This window comes from Balearica regulorum, chromosome 4 (genome assembly GCF_011004875.1).
Source record: "Balearica regulorum gibbericeps isolate bBalReg1 chromosome 4, bBalReg1.pri, whole genome shotgun sequence".
NCBI classification, from domain to species: domain Eukaryota; kingdom Metazoa; phylum Chordata; class Aves; order Gruiformes; family Gruidae; genus Balearica; species Balearica regulorum.
Genome location: NC_046187.1, coordinates 60,078,258 through 60,100,207, shown reverse-complemented (window position 1 = coordinate 60,100,207; position 21,950 = coordinate 60,078,258). Strand labels below are relative to the sequence as shown.

At 42.4% G+C, this 21,950-nt stretch overlaps 1 protein-coding gene across 14 annotated transcripts in view; it reads left to right on the top strand.

The window, feature by feature from the left end:
* Positions 1-1,063: 1,063 nt before the first annotated feature.
* Positions 1,064-21,950, top strand: part of PCDH7 (protocadherin 7) — a 286,621-nt gene continuing 265,734 nt past the window's right edge. For 13 of the 14 annotated variants that reach the window (XM_075752350.1, XM_075752351.1, XM_075752348.1 and 10 more), the window contains exon 1: positions 1,064-6,043. In XM_075752350.1, coding sequence (XP_075608465.1) covers positions 2,840-6,043 — 3,204 coding nt within the window. In that variant the 5' untranslated portion in view covers positions 1,064-2,839. Of the gene's footprint in view, positions 6,044-7,085; positions 9,718-21,950 lie in introns of those variants that run through there. The other variant, XM_075752354.1, reaches the window with a different exon arrangement.

The following is a 21,950-nucleotide window of genomic DNA, read 5'->3' as shown; positions in this document are numbered from 1 at the left end:
AAAACAAGGAATGCACGCACGCACACACACACACAGAACCGGCAACAACTTGTTTTCCCTCATGTGTTCACAGAGGCAAAGAGAGCAGCTGGATTCCTGCCTCCCCCTCGCTGCGCACACGCACACGCACACACACACACACACACACGCCGGTTCTCTTCCCACTGGCTGCCCCATGCTCGCCCAGGTTCTCCCTCTCCGCCAGCCCCCCCGGAGTCTCCCTCTTTTCCCTCTGGGATCCGAGTGGAGGGGACAGGTATAGGAGCCAGGCATCAGCCAGGGCTCAGGGGCAGGGGCACGCAAACGCCATAGGCGAATAAATGGCAGAAAGTCAAAAGGAGAAGCGAACTAGGGACGCTAGAATAAACAAAGTTGAGCTGAGAGCTTTAACGTTAAAGTTTATTTCCCACTTACCCAGGTAGGTGACGCTACATTTTAGCAATCATCGAAGAAGCAAGTCTCTGTTCGGAAATAAATCTGTTACTTCTTACATATGTTTATTCTACTACCCCTCTCGCCCCCTTCCTGATCATGTTCTCCGGGGGATTTTTTCTTCTTTTTTTCTCCTAGGAAACCCACAAACACGCTAAAAGGACACATTCAAACCGTGGTAATAGGAAGACCATGAACACAAAGACCAAAAGGCTCAAACAGCACTGGGACACAGGACGAAAGTCTGAGATCTGAGACAGCCCCCCTTCCGCCCCGGAGTTTTATGCAGTTGCAGTGACTGCAGCTATTTCACAAAAGCACCGACACGACAGGGGAAGGTGGGAATCTGTGCGAAACGAGTTTTCTTACCAGCGTGATTCCGCAAAATGCAGAGCCCCGAACGTGCGCCAGCTCTGCCTAAAAGAAAGGCGAATAAACATTTGCTTTAAAAATCGTCGCTCGGTTCACAGTCTACAGCGGAGGTGGGGAGGGAAAGGATAGGAGAAAATCACTACAGATCACGGGTTTGAGAAGACAACAGCAGCAACACACGGGCGTGTAATGAGGATCGGTTTTGAGGACTGAACGGGTGTTTTGTGATGAGCAGCTATCCCACTCGCAGCACTAGCAGCAGCAGCAGCGACAGAGGGTAAGGCTGGGCTTTCTGGAGTGCAGCGCTTGACTCGTCCTCCCTCCTCCTCCTCCTCCTCCCTCCCTCCCTCACTCTCGCTCGCTCTCTCTTTGCTCTCCCTCTTTCTCTCTCTCCCTCTCTCTTTCTGTGTGTGTAGCGCAGGCGGCTCTGCTGCTGCAGCGTCAAGGAAGAGCTACCGAGAGAGGCTTCAGCAGCTCCCACCACTTTGGGCAAACTTGCCGGTTTACTGCTTCTGCTTTTTTTTTTCCGAGTGGGAAGCTTCTCAGTTGCCATTCAACATTTTAAAGCACAAGCCGCTCTGCCGTGGAAAGCGCCTGAGCCACACTTCTCTGAAAGACACAGGAGGGAATACACAATTGCAGATTTCACCCACCGTGGCGGTGCAGATCACAGGAAACAACTGACTGATATAATTTTATTTGCAAATAGAACTCTGTTTTGGTTTTGTTTTTTTTCTTCTCTCTTTTTAAATCGCGTCGCGGATCTTTTCCCCTCCCCTTTGCCATGCCGCTTATATGGATGTAATTCAGAATCTGTGTTAATTCACGTGGGGGATCCAGTTACATCTTGTTCCGCTCCGGGTATATTTACGAGAGACCAATAATCGCCTTTGGACACATAGTTTTGTTGCTAACCTTTGAACTGAAAGGATCAAGTTCAGATCTGGTTACCTGCATTGGGACGGGAAGGAAGAGGAGAGAGAGAGAGAGAGAGAGGGAGACTGCAATCTCATTTGTGAATCGCTCTCAGTGCTGCAGATCGAGATTGCTTTAACACATGCAGTGCAAATGCAGGTAAGGCACACACACAAACTGCGGATGCAAAAACAAACTTGGGACTGTTGTGCGTGTATGTTCTTATCTACAGCCTTGCAAATTCTGGGCAAACGGCTTCTGCAGTTTCTGTATCGTTGCTTTGTGACTAATGACCTTGCGCAGAGTTGTTAAAAAAAAAAAAAAAATCCTCTCCGGAGAAAGAGCTGAACATTTTAGGCGATCTCTGAAGATGGATTTGGGTGCTTTTCTGCCAACCAAAGGGGATATTCTGTGGACTGCTCTGTAACACACGGGTTTCTTCTCCCATCAGCTGTGCAGCTACCGACATTATTGGGATTTTTATTTTTTCTTTACCTTTTAAAATTATTTTTTTTAAGAACTGCCCATTGCTAAGAGGATTTGGAGTTTTCCCGGACACAAGCTCTTTGAATAAAGCAAATCACTTTTTTTTTTTTTTTTTTTTTTTTTTCCCTGTGTGTGCAGAGAGGGGGAAGAATAAAGCTAATGCCTTGGTCGTAAACGGCTGAGAGAAAGAGAGAGAGAGAGAAAAGAGAGAGTGTGTGAATTGTAGTTAACTCTAGTGTCGAAGACGACGACCTGGGGGGCTTCGAATCGCACACTGCTGCTCCTGCTTTTATTGCAAACCTTGCAAAGTGATTACAGTAAAATCAGAGAGGAGGAGGAGAAGGGGGAGGAGGAGGAAAATCCCATCCTATCTGCTGAGATGAATCTTTAAAAAGCAAAATACACTGTCCCGTGAACTGTAAGTATATCACAACTGGAAGACAGGGAGAGCAGTAGAGGAGCCAGCAGTAGGGTTTTGACCACCAATTGCACCAGCCATGAGACAATAAGTTTCCAGGAACATAAGGATTTTATAATTGATCACCCGGACGCTCAGCCGTTCTGTTGGCTTATCAGGGGAGTTTACTGGGGGGCAGGTGGGAGTGAGAGGAGGGGGGTTTTCGGTGCGAGGAAGATGAGAAAGATGCGGACTCTCCTTGGCTTTGTGCATTGCTGCTGCTGCTGCTTCTTGCTTCTCCTGCCTCAGCCACTCTGGGTCAGCCTGGCAGCGGCCAAGCAGCTCCTGAGGTACCGGCTGGCCGAGGAGGGACCCGCCGACATCCGCATCGGCAACGTGGCTTCCGACCTGGGAATCGTGACGGGCTCCGGAGAGGTGACATTCAGCCTGGAATCGGGCTCCGACTATCTCAAGATCGATAACATGACCGGGGAACTGAGCACCACGGAGCGGCGCATCGACCGCGAGAAGCTGCCGCAGTGCCAGATGATCTTCGACGAGAACGAGTGCTTCCTGGACTTCGAGGTGTCGGTCATCGGCCCCTCGCAGAGCTGGGTGGACCTCTTCGAGGGCCAGGTCGTCATCCTAGACATCAACGACAACACCCCCACCTTTCCGTCCCCTGTGCTCACGCTTACCGTGGAGGAGAACCGGCCCGTGGGGACCCTCTACCTGCTCCCAACCGCCACCGACAGGGACTTCGGCCGCAACGGCATCGAGCGCTACGAACTGGTGCAGGAGCCCGGCGGGGACGGCGGCCGCCGCGGTGGCAGTGGCAGTGGCGGCGGCGGCGGCGGCGGAGGGGGGGGTGGTTCGGCCTCGGCGGCCTCCGAGAGCGCCCTCTACCCCGGCGGCAGCAAGCGGCGGCAGGAGGCGGACACGGTGGCCCGCAGCAGCGTCTTCGAGCTGCAGGTGGCCGACACCCTCGACGGGGAGAAGCAGCCGCAGCTGATCGTCAAGGGGCCGCTGGATCGGGAGCAGCGGGACTCCTACGAGCTCAGCCTCCGCGTGCGGGACGGCGGCGACCCGGCGCGGTCTTCGCAGGCTCTCCTGAGGGTCGTGATCACCGACGTGAACGACAACAGCCCCCGCTTCGAGAAGAGCGTCTACGAGGCAGACCTGGCGGAGAACAGCAGCCCCGGGACCCCCATCCTGCAGCTGCGAGCCGCCGACCTGGACGTGGGGGTGAACGGGCAGATCGAGTACGTCTTCGGGGCGGCCACCGAGTCCGTTAGGCGCCTGCTGAGGCTGGACGAGAACTCCGGCTGGCTCAGCGTCTTGCACCGCATCGACCGGGAGGAGGTGAACCAGCTTCGCTTCACCGTCATGGCCCGAGATCGGGGACAGCCCCCCAAGACAGACAAGGCCACGGTCGTGCTGAACATCCGCGACGAGAACGACAACGTGCCCACCATCGACATCCGGAAAATCGGGCGCATCCCGCTCCGGGACGGGGTGGCTAGCGTGGCCGAGGACGTGCTGGTGGATACCCCCATCGCCCTGGTGCAGGTATCGGACCGGGACCAAGGTGAAAACGGCGTGGTGACCTGCACCGTGGTGGGGGACGTGCCCTTCCAGCTCAAGCCGGCCAGCGAGGGCGAAGGGGAGCCGCAGAACAAGCGCAAGTATTTCCTCCACACCTCGGCCCCTCTGGACTACGAGGCCGTCCGCGACTACAACGTGGTGATCGTGGCTGTGGACTCGGGCAGCCCGAGCTTGTCCAGCAACAACTCCTTGCTGGTGCGGGTCGGCGACACTAACGACAACCCTCCCGTGTTCAGCCAGGCCGTGCTGGAGGTCTCCTTCCCGGAGAACAACTTGCCGGGCGAGAGGGTGGCCACGGTGGTGGCCACGGACGCGGACAGCGGCAAGAACGCCGAGATCACCTACTCCCTGGAGGCCTCGCCCCTGTCCTCGGAGGCTCTGGGCGGCATCTTCAGCATCGACCCCGACTCCGGGGACGTGTCGGTGCAGGCGGTGCTGGACCGCGAGCAACGCGACACCTACGAGTTCCAGGTGACGGCCCGGGACAAGGGGGTGCCGTCGCTGCAGGGCTCCACCACGGTGGTGGTGCGGGTGGCGGATCGCAACGACAACGAGCCCCGCTTCATGCAGGACGTGTTCACTTTCTACGTGAAGGAGAACTTGCAGCCCAACAGCCCCGTGGGCATGGTGACCGTGATGGACTTCGACAAGGGCCGCAACGCCGAGCTCAGTCTCTCCATCCAGCCCGGCGACTACGACCAGACAGCCGGCATCTTCTCCATCGAGAACGACACCGGAACCATTTTCTCCACCATCTCTTTCGACCGGGAGCAGCAGACCAGCTACACTTTCAAGGTGAAGGCAGTGGACGGAGGCGAGCCGCCGCGCTCTGCCACCGCCACCGTGTCCCTCTTTGTGATGGACGAGAACGACAACGCGCCCACGGTCACCTTCCCCAGCAACAGCTCCTACACCGTGCTGCCGCCCTCCAGCAACATGCGCACCGTGGTGGCCACAGTGGTCGCCACCGACGCCGACACCGGTCTCAACGCCGACCTCAACTACAGCATCGTCGGGGGCAACCCCTTCAAACTCTTCGAGATCGACCCGGCCAGCGGCGTGGTGTCGCTGGTGGGCAAGCTGGCCCCCAAGCACTACGGCCTGCACCGCCTCGTGGTGCAGGTGAACGACAGCGGCCAGCCGCCCCAGTCCACCACAGCCCTGCTCCACGTCTTTGTCAACGAGAGCCTGTCCAACGCCACCGTGGTGGAGAGCCAGGTGGCCCGCAGCCTCCACACGCCCCTGGCCCAGGACATCGCCGGTGACCCCAGCTACGAGCTAAGTAAGCAGCGGCTTAGCATAGTTATCGGCGTGGTGGCCGGCATCATGACCGTCATCCTCCTCATCCTGGTGGTGGTCATGGCCCGCTACTGCCGCTCCAAGGGCAAACACGGCTACGAGGCCGGCAAGAAGGACCACGAGGATTTCTTCACCCCGCAGCAGCACGACAAGGCCAAGAAGCCCAAGAAGGACAAGAAAGGCAAGAAGGGCAAGCAGCCCCTCTACAGCAGCATCGTCACCGTCGAGGCTTCCAAGCCCAACGGGCAGCGCTACGACAGCGTCAACGAGAAGCTCTCGGACAGCCCCGGTATGGGGCGGTACCGCTCGGTTAACGGCGGCCCGGGCAGCCCCGACCTGGCCAGGCACTACAAGTCGAGCTCGCCACTGCCCACCGTCCAGCTGCACCCACAGTCCCCCACCGCCGGCAAAAAGCACCAGGCCGTGCAGGACCTGCCCCCGGCCAACACCTTCGTGGGCGCCGGCGACAACATCTCCATCGGGTCGGACCACTGCTCCGAGTACAGCTGCCAGGCCAGCAGCAAGTACAGCAAACAGGTAAGAGCGCTGCGCCCCGCGGTCCGCGCACACCCCCCCGCGCAGCCCCGGACACGCGCGCGCACACACGCACACACCCACCCACCCCCCCCCCCGGGTGAGGGAGCGGCGATGCCTGCCTCCCCCCGCCTCCCACACCGGCACAAGCAGACACGACCGTCAGGTTCAATGACCCCTTCAGCCTGGTATCCCCCCCTCCCCCCCCGCAGGCAGGCACCCGGACCAACACACAGCACGCAGGAAGGAGAGTCAGATCTCTTTATTGTTATTATTGTCATCGTTTTTATCATTCCCTCCGCTTTTCAGAGCCGGCAGCCAACCAGCCCGTCCGTGCAGCTGCACCGACGGGACCGCCCCGCCGAGGCGGCGGGCGCCTCGCTCCCCCCCTCGCCGCAGGCGCAGCAGCAGCCGGCCGCGGGGGGCGGGCCGGGGACTCGGTCACCAGCCCAGACGGCGAGCCGTGGGGCAACCCGAGCTGCCTTTATCAGCCGCCCGCCCGCAGGCCACTCCCGGCGGTTGGGGCCGGGGGGAAGCAGGAACCCCCACCCGGCGGAGCCGCGGTCCCCTGTCCGTCCCCGCGGTCGTGCCGCCCCCGCTTTCTCGGCCGGTGCCGCTCTCAGCGGGCGCTTCCCCCGCCGTGATGCTTTCCCAGCCCTAGAGACAGTGAACTCCGGCTGAGGGGGGAAGTTTCGCCTCGGTAGCCAGGTGTTTTGGGAAAGGGGGCTGCTGCCTGCCTGACGCTTCCTAAGTGGGTGAGAGTGGATTTGCAGCCGCCGCGCTGAAGCGTTAATGGCTGTAATTACCAGGTCGTTCATTAGGACCAAAATGTTTAAATAATCTACAAAGCCTATCTGCTGTCTAATTTACACCACAGAGATTACACTTATTGCAGCAGTTGCTCTGAATACACATAAATGCTAGTGAGCTTAGAATCGCACCCCTGTATGTTTTCATTGCCTTTTCTTTTTTCTTTTTTCTTTTTTTCTCCCCCCCCCCCCCCCCCCCATTCCCTTGTATATCACATGAAATTCATTCTTTCAAGCTGAGAGGCCTTAATTTGCCAGCCCAGCCGCTGCATAGCTTTGTCTGTAGAGAGTGTGACTGCCGTGGGACCTCTCAGAGCGAGGTGTGCCTTCAGGAGTGCCGCAAGTGACTGGCTCTGATCTCGGCTGTGTTGGCGGAGATCGGTTCAGTGAAGCTCCGGTAGGCTAAGACTGGTGATGGTAGGGACTTCTTTACAGTCCTTGAAGGAAAATAGGGATGGCACAGAGGAGTCTCAAGGTCCTAACTGAAAGTGTCTGTTTTATTTATTTTATAGGACACATATGTAGTCTGAACAGAGGTCACTTTTCTTTGGGGGAGTACGTTTTGGGTGATCGTAAAATGAGATACTTAACACCTGGTGATTGCCATTACATCTTTCAATGTCAGATGATATTCTGAATGTTTCCTCAGATACATGCGTGTTACACAAGAATCTAGAGATAAATGAATGCTGATTCATGTAAATACAGAGCCAAGTCTGGAACAGGGAAATTCTGACTAGTTTGACAAAAATGCTTTCTTTTCCACTTATTAACATGCAAATATGGTACACTATGACATTTTTTTTATTTTGAAACGTCTGCTAGTCTACTACAATTGAAGTTTTACAATGTGTTGCCAGTATTTGCATTCTGCTCAGAAATACTTAAAATACTTTAAAAGAAAATGAATTGTGTGAGCCACTCAGTCTTCCAGATCACCAAAAAAAAAGTGTGATTGATGTACTATCTGCCAGTATTTTTGTGTATGTTGTTTTACAAGTGATACAGATTTATAGAACGTTTGACACAGTAGTTTCTGGGTGATACATTTCATTAACTCTCTCCTGGAGAGTACATTACGATTTCAGTTTGAAAATAGTCTGTATAAAATACAAAATACCAAGAAAGTTCCTAAGCTTCCATCTACTAAGGCTTATTAAGCACATAGTAGATTATGCCATTTTAGTGAACACTGGAATAAAAAAGTAGCAGTGGAACATATGCTAATCAGATATTACTTCTTTCTGGCTGCAGCAGTTCATCTAAACATATGAATTATAAACTGTCAAAGTGTAATTTATGTTCAGTGTAAAAGAATGACTTGCATGCTAAGTGTAGGAATGGTAAAGCATTACACCATACAAATGACTATCTTGCTTGATAAAAAACTTATTTAAGATTACGTTACAGAAATATGTTTTGAATTACTTAACATTTTTCAAGGATGTATTTTGATATGCAATACGTTAGAAGGCTTCTTAGTAGAAGAAAATGGCTTTATTATGCTTTTACTTGCAACAGTCAAACTGATAGAAGTACATGCTGAATTGCTCCATTATTTATCCAGTTTGTTAGAAAACCAGTTTCTCAGTGTGGGTACTTTTCCTGTGTTAAGTATTTAGTTTGTTATGAAGGTTACTTTACCTGAGTAGTTTATTATATTCTAATGCCTTGTCTTTTTTTTCTTTCTTTTTTTTTTTTTTTTAATGTGTAGAAAGTATTTGCAAACTTACAAAGCCTGTACGTAAGTTAAGGAAAGTGTCCAAGAAAACAATAAAGATAATGCTAAATTATAGGACTTTACAGGAGAGACTGTCAGGCACAAAACTTTTGTTACTGCTTTCCTATGGGTACTTGCCAGCTTGTTGTTGAGTGACATTTATATAGTTTTATTCACGCTTTTGCATAATAGTGGGGACATTAAGACTTATTTGCATAAACAATATGTAGACTTTTCACATCTCAGACATTGACAGTGGAGCATTTCTCAGTTTATCAGGCAAAACACATAAGGATTTTTAACACCCAAACCACGTGGAGCTCTTGTTCACCCCATTGTTTAGAGAGAAATGTGAACCAGTTGCAGGTAAGGGATTCTGATGTGGTGTATATCAGATCGTTTCATAGTTCAGCTGTACATGGGAAATAGAACCGTAGTGACGTGACCGCGATAGGGACGCTGGTTGAAATCTCTAAGGCTGCCTTTATTTACTCATTGGCAGTTCCCTTTGTTCTTAGGAGACATTAGAAGGTGTATAAAGTTTTAGAATAAATAAGTGGATGCAGCAGGACGTACCTGCTCTAAGTTACTGGAGATGAGAGCAATACTAATTTCCCATTAGTGTAATTAGAATTGGTAATTGATACTCTCATATATCTACAATACGGCAGTCAGGAAATAAAGTCTCGACTTACGTGACCGACTGGTGTACCCCAGCGAATTCAAGTTGTTTTCATTCCGATTATTTGATACTTCCTTTTTAAGGTAATGCCTTGAATTTCTTATATGAGTTCCCAAACACATCTTGTTTGATACAGTACTGTATAGGAGAACTTCAGTGGAGAAAACTACAAACAATTTGTAACTCTTCTCTTTCTTGACACCAGTTATTTTACATAAAGTTTAAAACTAAATTCTGTATTCTCTATTCAGTAGACTTCTGACATTTCACTGTCGCCTTCCTAGAAGATCTTCCACAAGTTTGACTCCTATTCTTATCTTGTTTAGCATGGTATTACTCTGAAATATTCTTTTAGCCTCCCATTTATCAATTATCTCCAATTCAGTAAAGCACTAGCATATCTACTTAATAGCAAACGAATGTTTAAATCGCTCAGTATTCCATAGGTCTTAATCACTTGCCAAAAGTTAAAGCTGTACAGAAGTGTTTTGCTGAATGGGGATGAGTTTAAGAAAGTATTTTTTCTGGATCAAAGATTTAAAATCCAAACCCTCCAGGTGCTGCACATAGCCTGTGAGGAGCCTGCATACTAACTTCCAGCAAAGGAAAGCTCAGTGCCTAAGAGGAATCACTTAGCAGCTTAGAGGGTTGCATCCTTAATCATAATTCTAATCATAGATTTTAATTGTAAATAATTGTTTATTTTCTCATGTTAGTTACAGATATATCTTTATAATACATGCTGGGGTTTTTTTCACTTTGTTTCACAGTGCAAAATCGTAGCATATGAGCAGGTTTATTTCACTGAAACTTTTGGTCACAAACACAAGATTAGCATGTTAACAACTACTGTCTGAAGAACCGGCCTTTTAAACCCTGTTTCTATGTTTACATTTTTTGGTCATCATATTCTCTTGGTTTCTTTTTTACTTGCTCTGCTCAACAAACAATGATTGTCAACAACTAAAACCAATGCAGTTTTGATGATGTTGGGTTTTTTCTTTGGGTTTTGGTTTGGTTTTGTTTTTTTTTTTTTTTAGGACGTATTGGTCACCATCAGTAGAATTAGCAGTACAGGAATTTCTGAGCAGCATTATTTCTTTGCTTGAGGTGTTTGCTTCCTGGCCAGTTCTGTAATCCTTTATGAATTATCCCTATGCCTTTTCTCATTGGAAATTTACTGTTTAGTGAAGAAAAACATTTATTATACCAGAGTGTGCTGACACACTAGTCAAAACTAGATGCTTTTCTTGTAAAGTCATATTTCCATGAAAGTGAAATATGTAGACATTAATTTCTGAAAAAAAAAAAAAAAGAAAAAATCTTTGTATGGTAGCCAGTTAATTTGTTTTGTAACATTTCAAACATTAATCAGTCTGTTGCAATGTAGAAGCATTTTGACTAGTTGCATATCATGTATGTGAATTTTATCTATAAACTAAATGGGTCAATTTCATCTTAAATATACACATATAACCAGCAGCTTTAATAGGACCCAAACCTCATCCATTGAGGGGGCAATCAGTTTAACCATGAAGGAAAACATCATCTTTTTTTCTTGCTTATGTACAGACACACACATACACACAGAGGCTTATCTGAAAGATTGCTTATTATAATCACTAAGTAACTCTCAAGAATAAAGTTTTTCACAACTTGCGGCTAAGCAAATGTCCTACAGTATAATAACAGTAAAAATAACAATGTTACGGTAGCACTAAGTGCAATGTAGAGAAAAAATATGCGACCATTGTAATCAAGTATAAACATTTACATTGGTGGCTTCTTTCATACATTTAACTGTAATACTGTTTGGTGCAAAGTGTGCAGAAGTATATTTCAAATTTCTGTTCTCAATTTGCATTATATTAAATACTTCACAATTAGTTTTTAAAAGGGACCCACATTTGACCTTCAGTAACAAATTATGATGAAAGAGGGGCTAATTAAACATGAAATAGATGGATTGTTGATGCTTTAATTATCTTTATTTAACACAAAGTGTTCCACTGATAAGTGCAGCCTCTATTTTTTTTCCTCTTCAGTAAAATCATCTTGTACTGTGCGCAAATGACTAACTTACCACTGAATCATTCTGTGCTCCCAGGAGATGTACAGAGCCAAGAGGGACAGGATCTGAGTAAAGGAGGATTCATGTTCTGAATAAGTAAAGAACTGTACTATTATAGGCAAGGGGTAGCAAGAAACATCTTTAAAAAGGATAGAATCTGATTTATCAACTCAGACAGCTCTCTGGCATTGTACATACCGATACGAACCTGGGTTATAACCATGGTTAGCAGTTTGACTGTTGCTGTCTCAGTCTTTGTACTGGAGCAGGGTATCTCTTGAGTGTTTCTTCTTCTTTCTCTCTGTCTTTTTTTTTTTTTTTTTTTTTTTTTAAATGCTTAGTTGCCTTGTTTTCTAGTATTTGGGATATTTGCTAGTTTGACCAACTGCCAGCTGTGTTTCAGAGAAATACCTATCCTGCAGCTTCAGGCACATTTTCCTTTAAGGATTTTCTTTCAAACGTTTTGGAAGGTTTATGTAGTTAGTAATCAGCTGGGCTACTTTGAGATGTAAAACTTATCAAATTGGTTTTACATTAAAATATAAAAGAAAATCAACAGACTTCAGAAGTAGTTAGCATTGTGCTTATGAGTCAATTAACTAAATCCTTTACAAGCATTGTGAACTCTTAGCTCTATTTGCTCAACATTTTCGTATTTAAGCACTAATCTTAACAGGACACATCACTTTCATTTTCTTTGGCTATATATACAGGAAATATTGATACAGACATATGAGCAACTCAGTACAGTATTTAGCAGGCTGTCTTTCTAAGTTTTGTAATCAAGTCTGCTTCCAACAGATATTTACAAACTGTTAAAGCTGCAAAACAATTTTCTTTTTCAGTCTTAGGCTAATATGTTCCATGTAATTTATGTTCTACATTTCTCCATTGTTTTATTTATTACATTTTTAGGTGTTTTTATCTCATTGTGTGCTCAGGCAATGCTATTTCTGTATTTTTCTCCCATGATTTTTCTTTCCTGGAAGAGCAGATTTGTTGTCAGTCTGTTACTGATTTTGGACTTTGCTAGCGTATACTATATATTAATTTTAATCACTAATTAAAATAACCCAAGAATAGAAAAACAGTTTCTATTCAGAATCAAAATAAAGTTTTTACTTTTTTTTAATATAAATTTACATTATTTCAATTTTTGAATCAAGATTGTAAAAGAAAACTCCAAAATTCATATGAGTGTTTGTCAAGTTTATTGACTGTGCAGTTTAATGAAACGTATGTTTGTAATGTGGACTGTGCAAATCAAGTTATTCTAGCAGTGTTATACTGCATGGCTCAGTAGCAGTATAAGGACAACATTTGAAATACTGCTATTAAAAATATTTTAAATTATTTTCTTTCAGTCCATCTCACAACACCCAGTCCTATCAAGCCTTGCTAGCTTCCTGTCCTACAAAATGTATGTTGCTATGTAAATAGTAAAAATGAAATTCACCTATATCCTGTATCCTTTAATGTTTTTTCTTATTTGTACTAAGTTGCACAGTTGAAATTTTTAAACCTTAATTAAATATACATAAAAATAACTTGTGAATCTAAGGTCTGTGTAAAACAGCGGATGAGATAAAATTATAGGGTTCCTTTGAGTTTTGACTTCTATGAAAAAAATGTCTAAGGAGAGGGAAGAGTATATAGACATATTATGAATAAGCTAGGACTGACTGTATTCCATATACTTCAGGCAACAGAGACTTCCTAAGGTCACTTTATTTTGCTGTTGTGGATGAAAAAATATCACAGTAATGCTGGAGTAACTAAGGATAGTTGGGGCATCTAAAATGTGATTTACAACAGAAGATGACAAAGGAGGATTTAAAATTTCTTCACTTCTTATTTTATTGCAATTTCCTCTATAAATATTTAACTGAGAGTAGATCTTGAACAGATGTCAAAATCTCAAAATGTGATTATATGGAAGTACCAGTTAGTCAAGTTCCCGAATGATGTCAGTGACAGACATTGGAGTTGTCCAGCTCTGTGGAACTGTCTTTAATAGGAGCCATTTGCTCACTCTTAAATGCCCATTTTCACTGACAAGTGCTGTAAAGTTACTATTAAGAACAGCTTTTGACTATATTCAAAAATAGGGAATAAGTGTGATATATAACATATATGAGCAGTGTGGAGGAACTTTTTTTTAATGGAAGGAGAAGATGGAAAAACTGGAAAGTTTTGGGTTTTAGACATTTGAACAGAAATAATATTCTGGTCACATTTAAAACTGAAAGGTCTGTAAAAGTGATGTGCTTTCTTTTTTTTTTTTTTGTTTATATCAATCAAACAATCCCCTCATTTAGGTAACACAGCTGTTTTGCAATTATTAACTTGTAAAATGCTGCAGCATAACCCCAAAAGTATAGTTTATTTTCACTCAGAACGGATCACAAATGACACAATTATTAGAAGCTAAAGAAAAGCATTATGTTTGTCTTTCAAAACTTAATTTATCTTATTAACTACTGACAAAAGTGAGTATATTTTTAAAGGCAAATATTGTTCTGTCGGATGAGATTTTGTTACAGATTTTATGTTCTGAATCAACCAACCTAATGACTGAGTTTGTAATCCTTGAATGAAAGAAATGTCTTGTTGCAAGTAGCATCCCTGGAGTATTAGGAAGCAACAGAATGAATATTTATCAAAGTATTTGATATAGGGTCTTTTATTATCTACAGATAACATAAGCTCAAATTATAGATAAAGTCATTTTTTTAAGACTAGGTACAGAAGGTAGGTGACATGCTGAAAATCACTCACAGAGTATGTGGTAGAACTCGAATACAGAAATACTAATTCCATCTGCCAAAATTTCAGAGCAAATTTTATCTTGCAGCCTTGTCTGAACCAATTCCTTTATGGTACTACATTATAAGTAACAAAGTATTTGTCACCTGACAGGATAAAAATTCTTGCATTACATGGTCACATGATGATGATTATGGAGAATCCTCCATAAACTCTGAAAAGTGAGTTTCTTGCCTGGGGTTGTGGCCAGGAAATGTGTCTCTTTTGTGGTATGTGCCAAATGTTTTCTCTGTGGTAGCACTTCTCAGGGAGAAGTGGGAGGGGCTGCCATAATTTATTCTGTCTAGCCATGTATAGATGTCACAGATTTTTCAGCCCTGGAGCAGTGTAAAATATGAGAAGTAGCCCCGACTTCCTTTGGATACCAAATCCACATGAGGCAGAATTGCTTCAGCACGCTCTCAGAGACTTATCCTTGGGGAAAATATCCTTTATCAGGACAATACTTTTGCAGGGATACAACTTGATGTAGAATTGTGTTTCTGAGTCCAGTGTTATGCTGAAAAGTGAACTAAAGGAAATTATTAGAAACTGTCACAGTGTTCTGGGTGTGATTCAGCTATCTAAACATATGCACCCCAGTGTCACTTTAGGGTATCTAAAGTTTCTTGAGATATCTGCACAGACAGGGTGTATGATATAAGATCTGGGTGTCTTCTGGGACCCTCTTCTGTAGCTGCAGCTCAAGGCCAAACAAAAAAAGCAATCGCTAAATCTTCTGGTTTACTTAAAGAAACAATAATTGAAAGAAACAATAATTGAAGTAAAATGAAGCATTTTAAACTCTCAGGTTGATGTTTAGCTCATGTTAGGTGAAACTACAGGTAGTTCCACAAAAGTCAATCAAATTGAACTGATATCAATTGCTGGAAATTAAATTAGGTGATATAAGAGACTGCTTTATATTAAAACAAAATATAGGTACAGAAGACCAGTTTATCAGTTTGGATGTTATGCATCCAGTCTCCCAAATTTAACTTGTCAGCATGCATATAGGTATGATCTGCAAAATAACAGAGTAGGTTTTCATCACATATTACATCCAAATGTAAAATTATCTTTGTAACAGGCTCTGGGAATGATGTGGCTTTAATGACATTTCAGAAAGTACAATTTTAGTATTAAACACATTCTTACTCAAACTAATGGTACTGCAAGAGTATATATTTGGCAAGCTGCCTTTGTTCAGTTACCTGATAGGTCATGGTGTTTATTTGTGGAGTTGTGTGTTACCCCTTGTCGGCATACTTACAAGAAAGACTTGGCCTGAAAATTCCTGTCCATTTTATAATGCAAAACTTTGTCTCTCAGATGAAATCTGGTCATTTGCTTAGGCAAATCTGTTTACTTTATTTGGGAGTCCTTTTTTAAACACTATATTTAACAAGAGAAAATACTTCAGTAGTTTGCAAGCTTTCTAAAGATGAAAGTCAAGGATGGAAATATAAACAGTAAAACAACAGCAAATTAAAGTATTAGTTTCTTCACGTGGCCCCAACATTTTCACAGTGATATTTTAAGTCCCTGTTTTACCACCGTTACTGTTCACAATTTTTATGTCTGCTGGTTTCAGCGTACATTTGGTCTCATTCTCCATCATGTCACTCCTGTTCTAAGTGAAGTTACATTGTCATAAAATTTGAGTAATGAAATGGTGAATCAGTTTCCTTATCTCCATCCATGTGTTCTAAATTGGTTATAATGACATAACATGTGCCTTGTGTGATAGTGAGAGAGGATATCCATCGTTCTGTTGAATCAGAAAAATGCTATTTTCAATGAGCATGTAATTATGTTCCAGTTGCAGCACAAGTTTACAGAAGGACAGTAATTGATTTCTTTGAGAGAAGTATTTGTTTCATTTTCAAGAAATGTTGTGAGTTCTGCAGAAGAAATCATTGCAATGGAAACTAGAAATCTCTACTTAAGACAGGTCACTACATGCTCAGCCACAGAATTTCAGCCCAGATCTTGGGTAAGATCTGTCACGTAGATTTAGAAAATTCACTCAGAAGGCTCCTCTGACTATATACTGATGGTTTTATTCTGCTTCCTGCAACTTAAGGGCCTGAATCTATCACTTTATTTTAATGGAATTTTTCTGAATACGAATAAAATTCATCTATTTCTAGAGCAGGTGTTAAGTCATATGAGTAAAAGTGACAGCAATGGGTGTGAAACAGAGCAGTACTTGTTTTCGTGGTGACTTTCAACTATGAGTGTTTTTCCTAGAAATTACAACATGTCGTCATGTATTTTACCCAATTTATTACTATATACATATAAAATATCATAGAATAACGTATCTGAAATATCTAACAACAGTGCCGATGGGAGTGGTACTTTACTGTCACTGAGGTGCAGTAGGTGTTTCACCAGGATGTGGTTCAGACTTGATGCTGGCAGCTCCCTTGAGCAGATACAAGACCAGTGTAGGTTGGTGCAGCACAGTAACTCCTCCTCTTTAAATTCTCCGAGTCCATACGTGGAATTGTACGTTACTGAAAAAAATGCTGCATGTGGTGTTCTTATGGGCTTTTTTTACATGAATTTACAAAACTGCACAAGAGAGATTTAGTTTAGAAGAGAAGGAAACTTGTGTTTTAGCAAAACATCACTGTTTTTGCCGTTCTGCATTTTGCAGAAATCACCGACCGCTTATATGATTTGTCCTATCTTCTTTATGCAACATCAGTTCTTTAAATATTTATTTATGAAATGTTGCTAGTATTCTAGGTCTTTTTGGTTGTTCTTTAGGGCAGAGGAAAAGATAAGCAACAGTGTGAAATTCCTCTCTGCAGAATAAATGAAGTAGATTTTGTTTTCGTTATATTGCGAAATATTTTATCACTTGTGTGACATTTGAGGAGACTGGAGGATGTTATATTCAATTGGTCCTTCAGACACTGCTGAATGAATTGAGAATTCATCTTGGACTTTATAATACTGAATATTAGTGCACCTTTCTAGGAACCTTGAATGCTAAATTTATGTATTTTTTTCTTTACTAGTTCTTAATTAAATATATAAAGTGACTGAACTATTCAAATTACACAGTAACCTTCCTGGAGAATTAATGTTACAGAAATATGAAAGGACTGGCTAAAACATCACTCTATCAAATGTTTCTGAAAGGCTTTATGTATTTATAAGACTTCATGATCTACTATTGATGCAAATTACTAAGGATAAAAGAAAATCCATCTGTTATCAAAGAAAAAAAAATAAATGAAATAAGTCCAAGGATTTGAAAGACTTAGCATTAAGGACTAAGAATTCATACTTTGTGATGGGTTTATAGTAATTGACAGTAGAAAAGACTTCTTTTTAGCATTCACAATGTGGTGGGGTTTTTTTTAATCGAAAGAAAATGACTTTTTCATAAAAGCTTCTCATGTAACATATCCTGTTTCATTTCATAATTTCATATTCTTCACTGAAATGTCTCAATTAAAATATGACATACAGCATTTCATGTCGCATTGGGCATTACTGGTTTTGTTATTATTACCCTTACATTTAATCAAATTGTAGCTAAATAAATAGCATTTCATCAAGAGCCGTTGGTTTTCAATCAGCTGGGAAACAGATTACTGGCCTTAGAACAGATCTAAGGCTAGCGTCTCCAATCTGCAACTAATTGTGCGCTGATAATAGGACTGTCCACAGGCAAATCTTACTCCCTCTCCTGATCTATGATAGATTTTTCCTGTACGTTAATATTAAATCAGATGGAGACATTCTGTAATACCGTTACAGTTACTATTTTTAACCTTTCCTTTTTAATTGGAAATATATACTGTTTGGAGATACTATCTCCGTGTTTCATTTCTGAAAAGAAAAGAAATGAAAAGAAAAATCTCAAGGAAAACGTAATAGCCATACTTTTTCTTTAGCTTCTCCTCTTAAAACGGTCGCTTCTTTAGAAGATAAAGTCCTGTTGATACTTAAATAGGTATTTACCTGTAAAATCACATATTTTACTGCTTAGCTAGGGGAGAGGAAGGCGTCTGACAAATTGCAGGAGGAAGTAGTGCTTCGCTCTGCCTTGGTGGTGTGTGGGCTAGCTGTTGTGAGCGCGGATGCCAGCGTGTTCTCTGGCTCAGTTGCAGAGCGGGTACTCACCGTGTACCGTGTATGCAGATTACTGCATTAAGATGATATCAACATTCGCATTTTCCCAGTGCGAAGATGATGAGGGTGACCGCTGGAGTACGGAGAAGCCCCTCTACTGTACCAAGACTCCATCATTTCAGGCTCTTCACAAATGCAGACCATGCTGCAAGAGCTGCTTTTAAGCAAGGGATACACAGAGGGTAGAATAACACATACTGTAGCCAGCACGTTATAGCGCTCTGAAAGAAAGCTGTTTTCTGGTCTGTGTACATTGTTCTTGTGAAATGATTGCAGCAGTTTGAAATCTGTTTTTTTTCACCTTGCTCGTTATGCAAACAGCTCTTCACTTTTTCACGAAAGCAAGTGGGAATTGTTCACTGTCACAAATAATAAATAACAAGAGTACCCGATCTGCACAGCATGGAAGTGATAAAAACACATGCTTATGAGTGCTTGAGATTTCACAGCTATTAATTTTGAACTTTTTGATTGCAGTTCTGTTTTACAAGAGTGGATGCTGTTAGGGCAGCAGTACACTGTGACAGTGAAAAATTATGACAACATGCATTTATCATTATGAGCTTGATAAATTCACTGTAAGAGATGGTCAGAAAATGCCCCTAAACCTGAAGTCATGAAACACATCTTGCCTTTACTGAAAATTAAATATTGCTGCTAATAATCTTTAGTACTGATTTAATACTAGCATTTATATCTTTGAGAAGGTTTCTTTGTACATCATGAAATGTACAGCTCTTATCAATGTTAGTGAATTCCTTAACATGTACATTGAGGGACACTAGGAGTTTATGTGCAGAATGCTATCGCATATACAACATGTATTCACATACAGAAAGGTCCTTTACAGAAGGTCAACAGATACTATAGCATGTTAGGGATTAAAAAAAAGTCAGAAGGAGTCTTCAGGCTTCGAAGACTGTTTTTAAACATTAAATGTGAAAGGCACCTTAGCATTTAAAGGTAAGCTAAATTACAAGCTTCGCCTAAAAGTATACTCCCCAACTACTTTCACGTAAATCAAAATGTGGTAGATCATGTCTTCCATTTTGAGACTGCAGTATTCACAGTGTGGTAGCAGTGTTTCAAATCAGAAACCACATTTTTTAGTTTATGGGGTAGAAACAGGGATTTCAGTAATAATTAGGCATCATTCTGAAGCTGTCCGGTAAGACAGCAGAACACAAAGAATCTGAATGCAGAGTCTGTAATATTTCTGTTCAAATTTCACAGCCCTGACAGAGAAAGGAAATCCTATGGTATACAGTAGAAAAAGTCCTGAATAAGGGAAGCAATTGAATAAGAACATGGCTAGAAATGTTAGTACCTCATTTTTTCATCTTTATCATTCTAGGGAATTCATCTCCAGCCTTTCTAAAATCCTGAGCTGGTATTTTTTTTCCACATTTTCAGAATATCATCAAAGCCATGCTAATGCCGAGAGCATGTCTCAGAGCCTTGGAATCTCTGAAGAAAACATTTTGCTGTCTGTCCTGTTTTTGACATAATAGAGATTCACCTAAAACTTTAAAAAAAATGCATAGAGATCACAGTTTGTTTATTTACAAGGCAAGTGTTATAGGTTGCAATCAACAGTTTATAGTTCATCACCAGATTCATAAGAAATAATTCCAGATCCAAGAGGCATGTGCTGTTAGTGAATGTCTAGCTCAATAATTAGGCAATCTGACTATTGACTGCAGTAAGTTTCAGATAGGCTGTAATGTATATCCCATGTTTAAGGCATTGTAGTCTTGTAAGCTGGAGGAGGAAAAGGAACAATCTCATGAGAAAAGGAAATCCAGCTTGTAGTAAGTACAGCTTTCTGCCTACCGCTTTTTTTCTGTAGTGGAAAACTGCAGGTATTTGGTTTGTCTCCCTAAGGAAAGGCATAGCGTTTAAGCAGGACTTTTCTCATAGAAAAGGAGAAGAGTTAGAGTTATGATTTTCTTTTTTTTTTCTTTCTTTGTTTTGTTTTTTTTTTTTTTCTTTATCCCCTAGAATTTTCTTTGGAACTCAGAAATCAGAGCTATATTTAATCATTCTAGCACTCTAGTTTCTGGCAAAGTCTTTTATTAAACAATTGAAAAAATATTTTGAGATAACTTTGTCAAGGAAAACTGATGCTCTCTACCTTCCTCTTCTTCAAAAGCAGTGCACTTTTAAGACACTGGGGGATATAGATAGGAAAGATGCATCTTTCTGTGCTTTTAGGACTGCCTACTTTTTTATCTATGCTTAAATTTGGAAAGATTTTGAAGGGATTCTTACATGAAGAATAGGCTAGCTAACTAATACAACGCAATAAAGGAATAAAATAAAGAGAACCTGTGATGGAAACAAATGCTTCCAAAATATTACCTCCCTAGTTTTTCTTTTAGTTAAACATAAATATTATAATGAAATAAATTAATCTAGTGAACCTTAACATAATCACTTATATGTTGGCTTTATGAAGAGCTGTTTTCAAAGACAAGTAAAGTCAATCTGTTAAAATGTTGTTTTTTTGGAGGGAGAACCTTTCTTGAGGAGGCTATAGAATATATATACTGACATATATGGGAATTTTACTCACTTATAAGGTACCTTGGAGTCCTATAGTATCTGTATTCTAATCCCAGTCATTGTTTTCAGTCTTACATTCCCAGTGGCAGTGTGAAGATTTCTAGATTTTCATTTCAGTCTCTATTCTTCCCATCAAACCAGTGCATTTTTCTAATATAGTAGAGGTCAGATACTACGCTCACTAAGGGGTCAAATGTTAAGAAAATGTGGAGACTGAACATTATTTAAATTTTGTTCTTTCTGCTGGATTGCAGAAGGTGTTGGAGATTTATGTTACTATTAGTTTCTTATTGGTGGTTGGTTTTTTGATTGTTTTGTTGGTTTTTTTGTTTTTAATAATTAATGTCTGCCGTAGAACCTTAAATATTTGAAGGTCTGAGAATATATGATGAAAGGTAAGACAGTGAAGACAGGAAAGATCATTTACAGAATTTCTCTGTCCCATAAAATAGCAGTACAAGTCTATATGACATCTTGAGCGCTGTTTTCCTGAAGAAGGGTCTTTTCTGTATTATAATAAGGACAAAACGAAACCAACCAACTAACCAAAAAAACCCCACCCGTTCCCCAAATCAGGCTAATTTCTGTTTCCGTGAATCAACATCCCAAGTTAAATTCAGAATCAGTTTGGCAAACGCCTATGGCTGACCTATGCTGTAAGGAGTAAACAGAGGAAATGTCAGTTTTATGACTAATTCTCTGTTTCTCGTGAAACCTTTTCTTTCCAAAAGAGGCCTAAGTATTTCAAGCACAAATGAAATAGTGCCCATCTTCTCTACTTTTCCATAATTCAAGAGCTAGGAAGCCTGATTTGTGAGAAGCTTATTCCGTGACTTTGTGTGTAATTGACAGTGAAGGGGGAAAATGAGGCGACGTTACGCCTTTGCTAGCTCTTTTTAAAGGAAGGAATATACTTACTCATTAATGATCCAAGCTATGAATAGATTCATGGTTTATAGCACAGCTTTAGAGGGGGTGAAAAGAATTTAAGGGTTTATCACACAGCCTTAAAGGGGGCTAAGAGAATTTAAAAGAAAGATATTCAGACTGGAAAATTCTGGGTAAACATTTACCTATCTTCTTGTCAGTTCATTATTAAATTA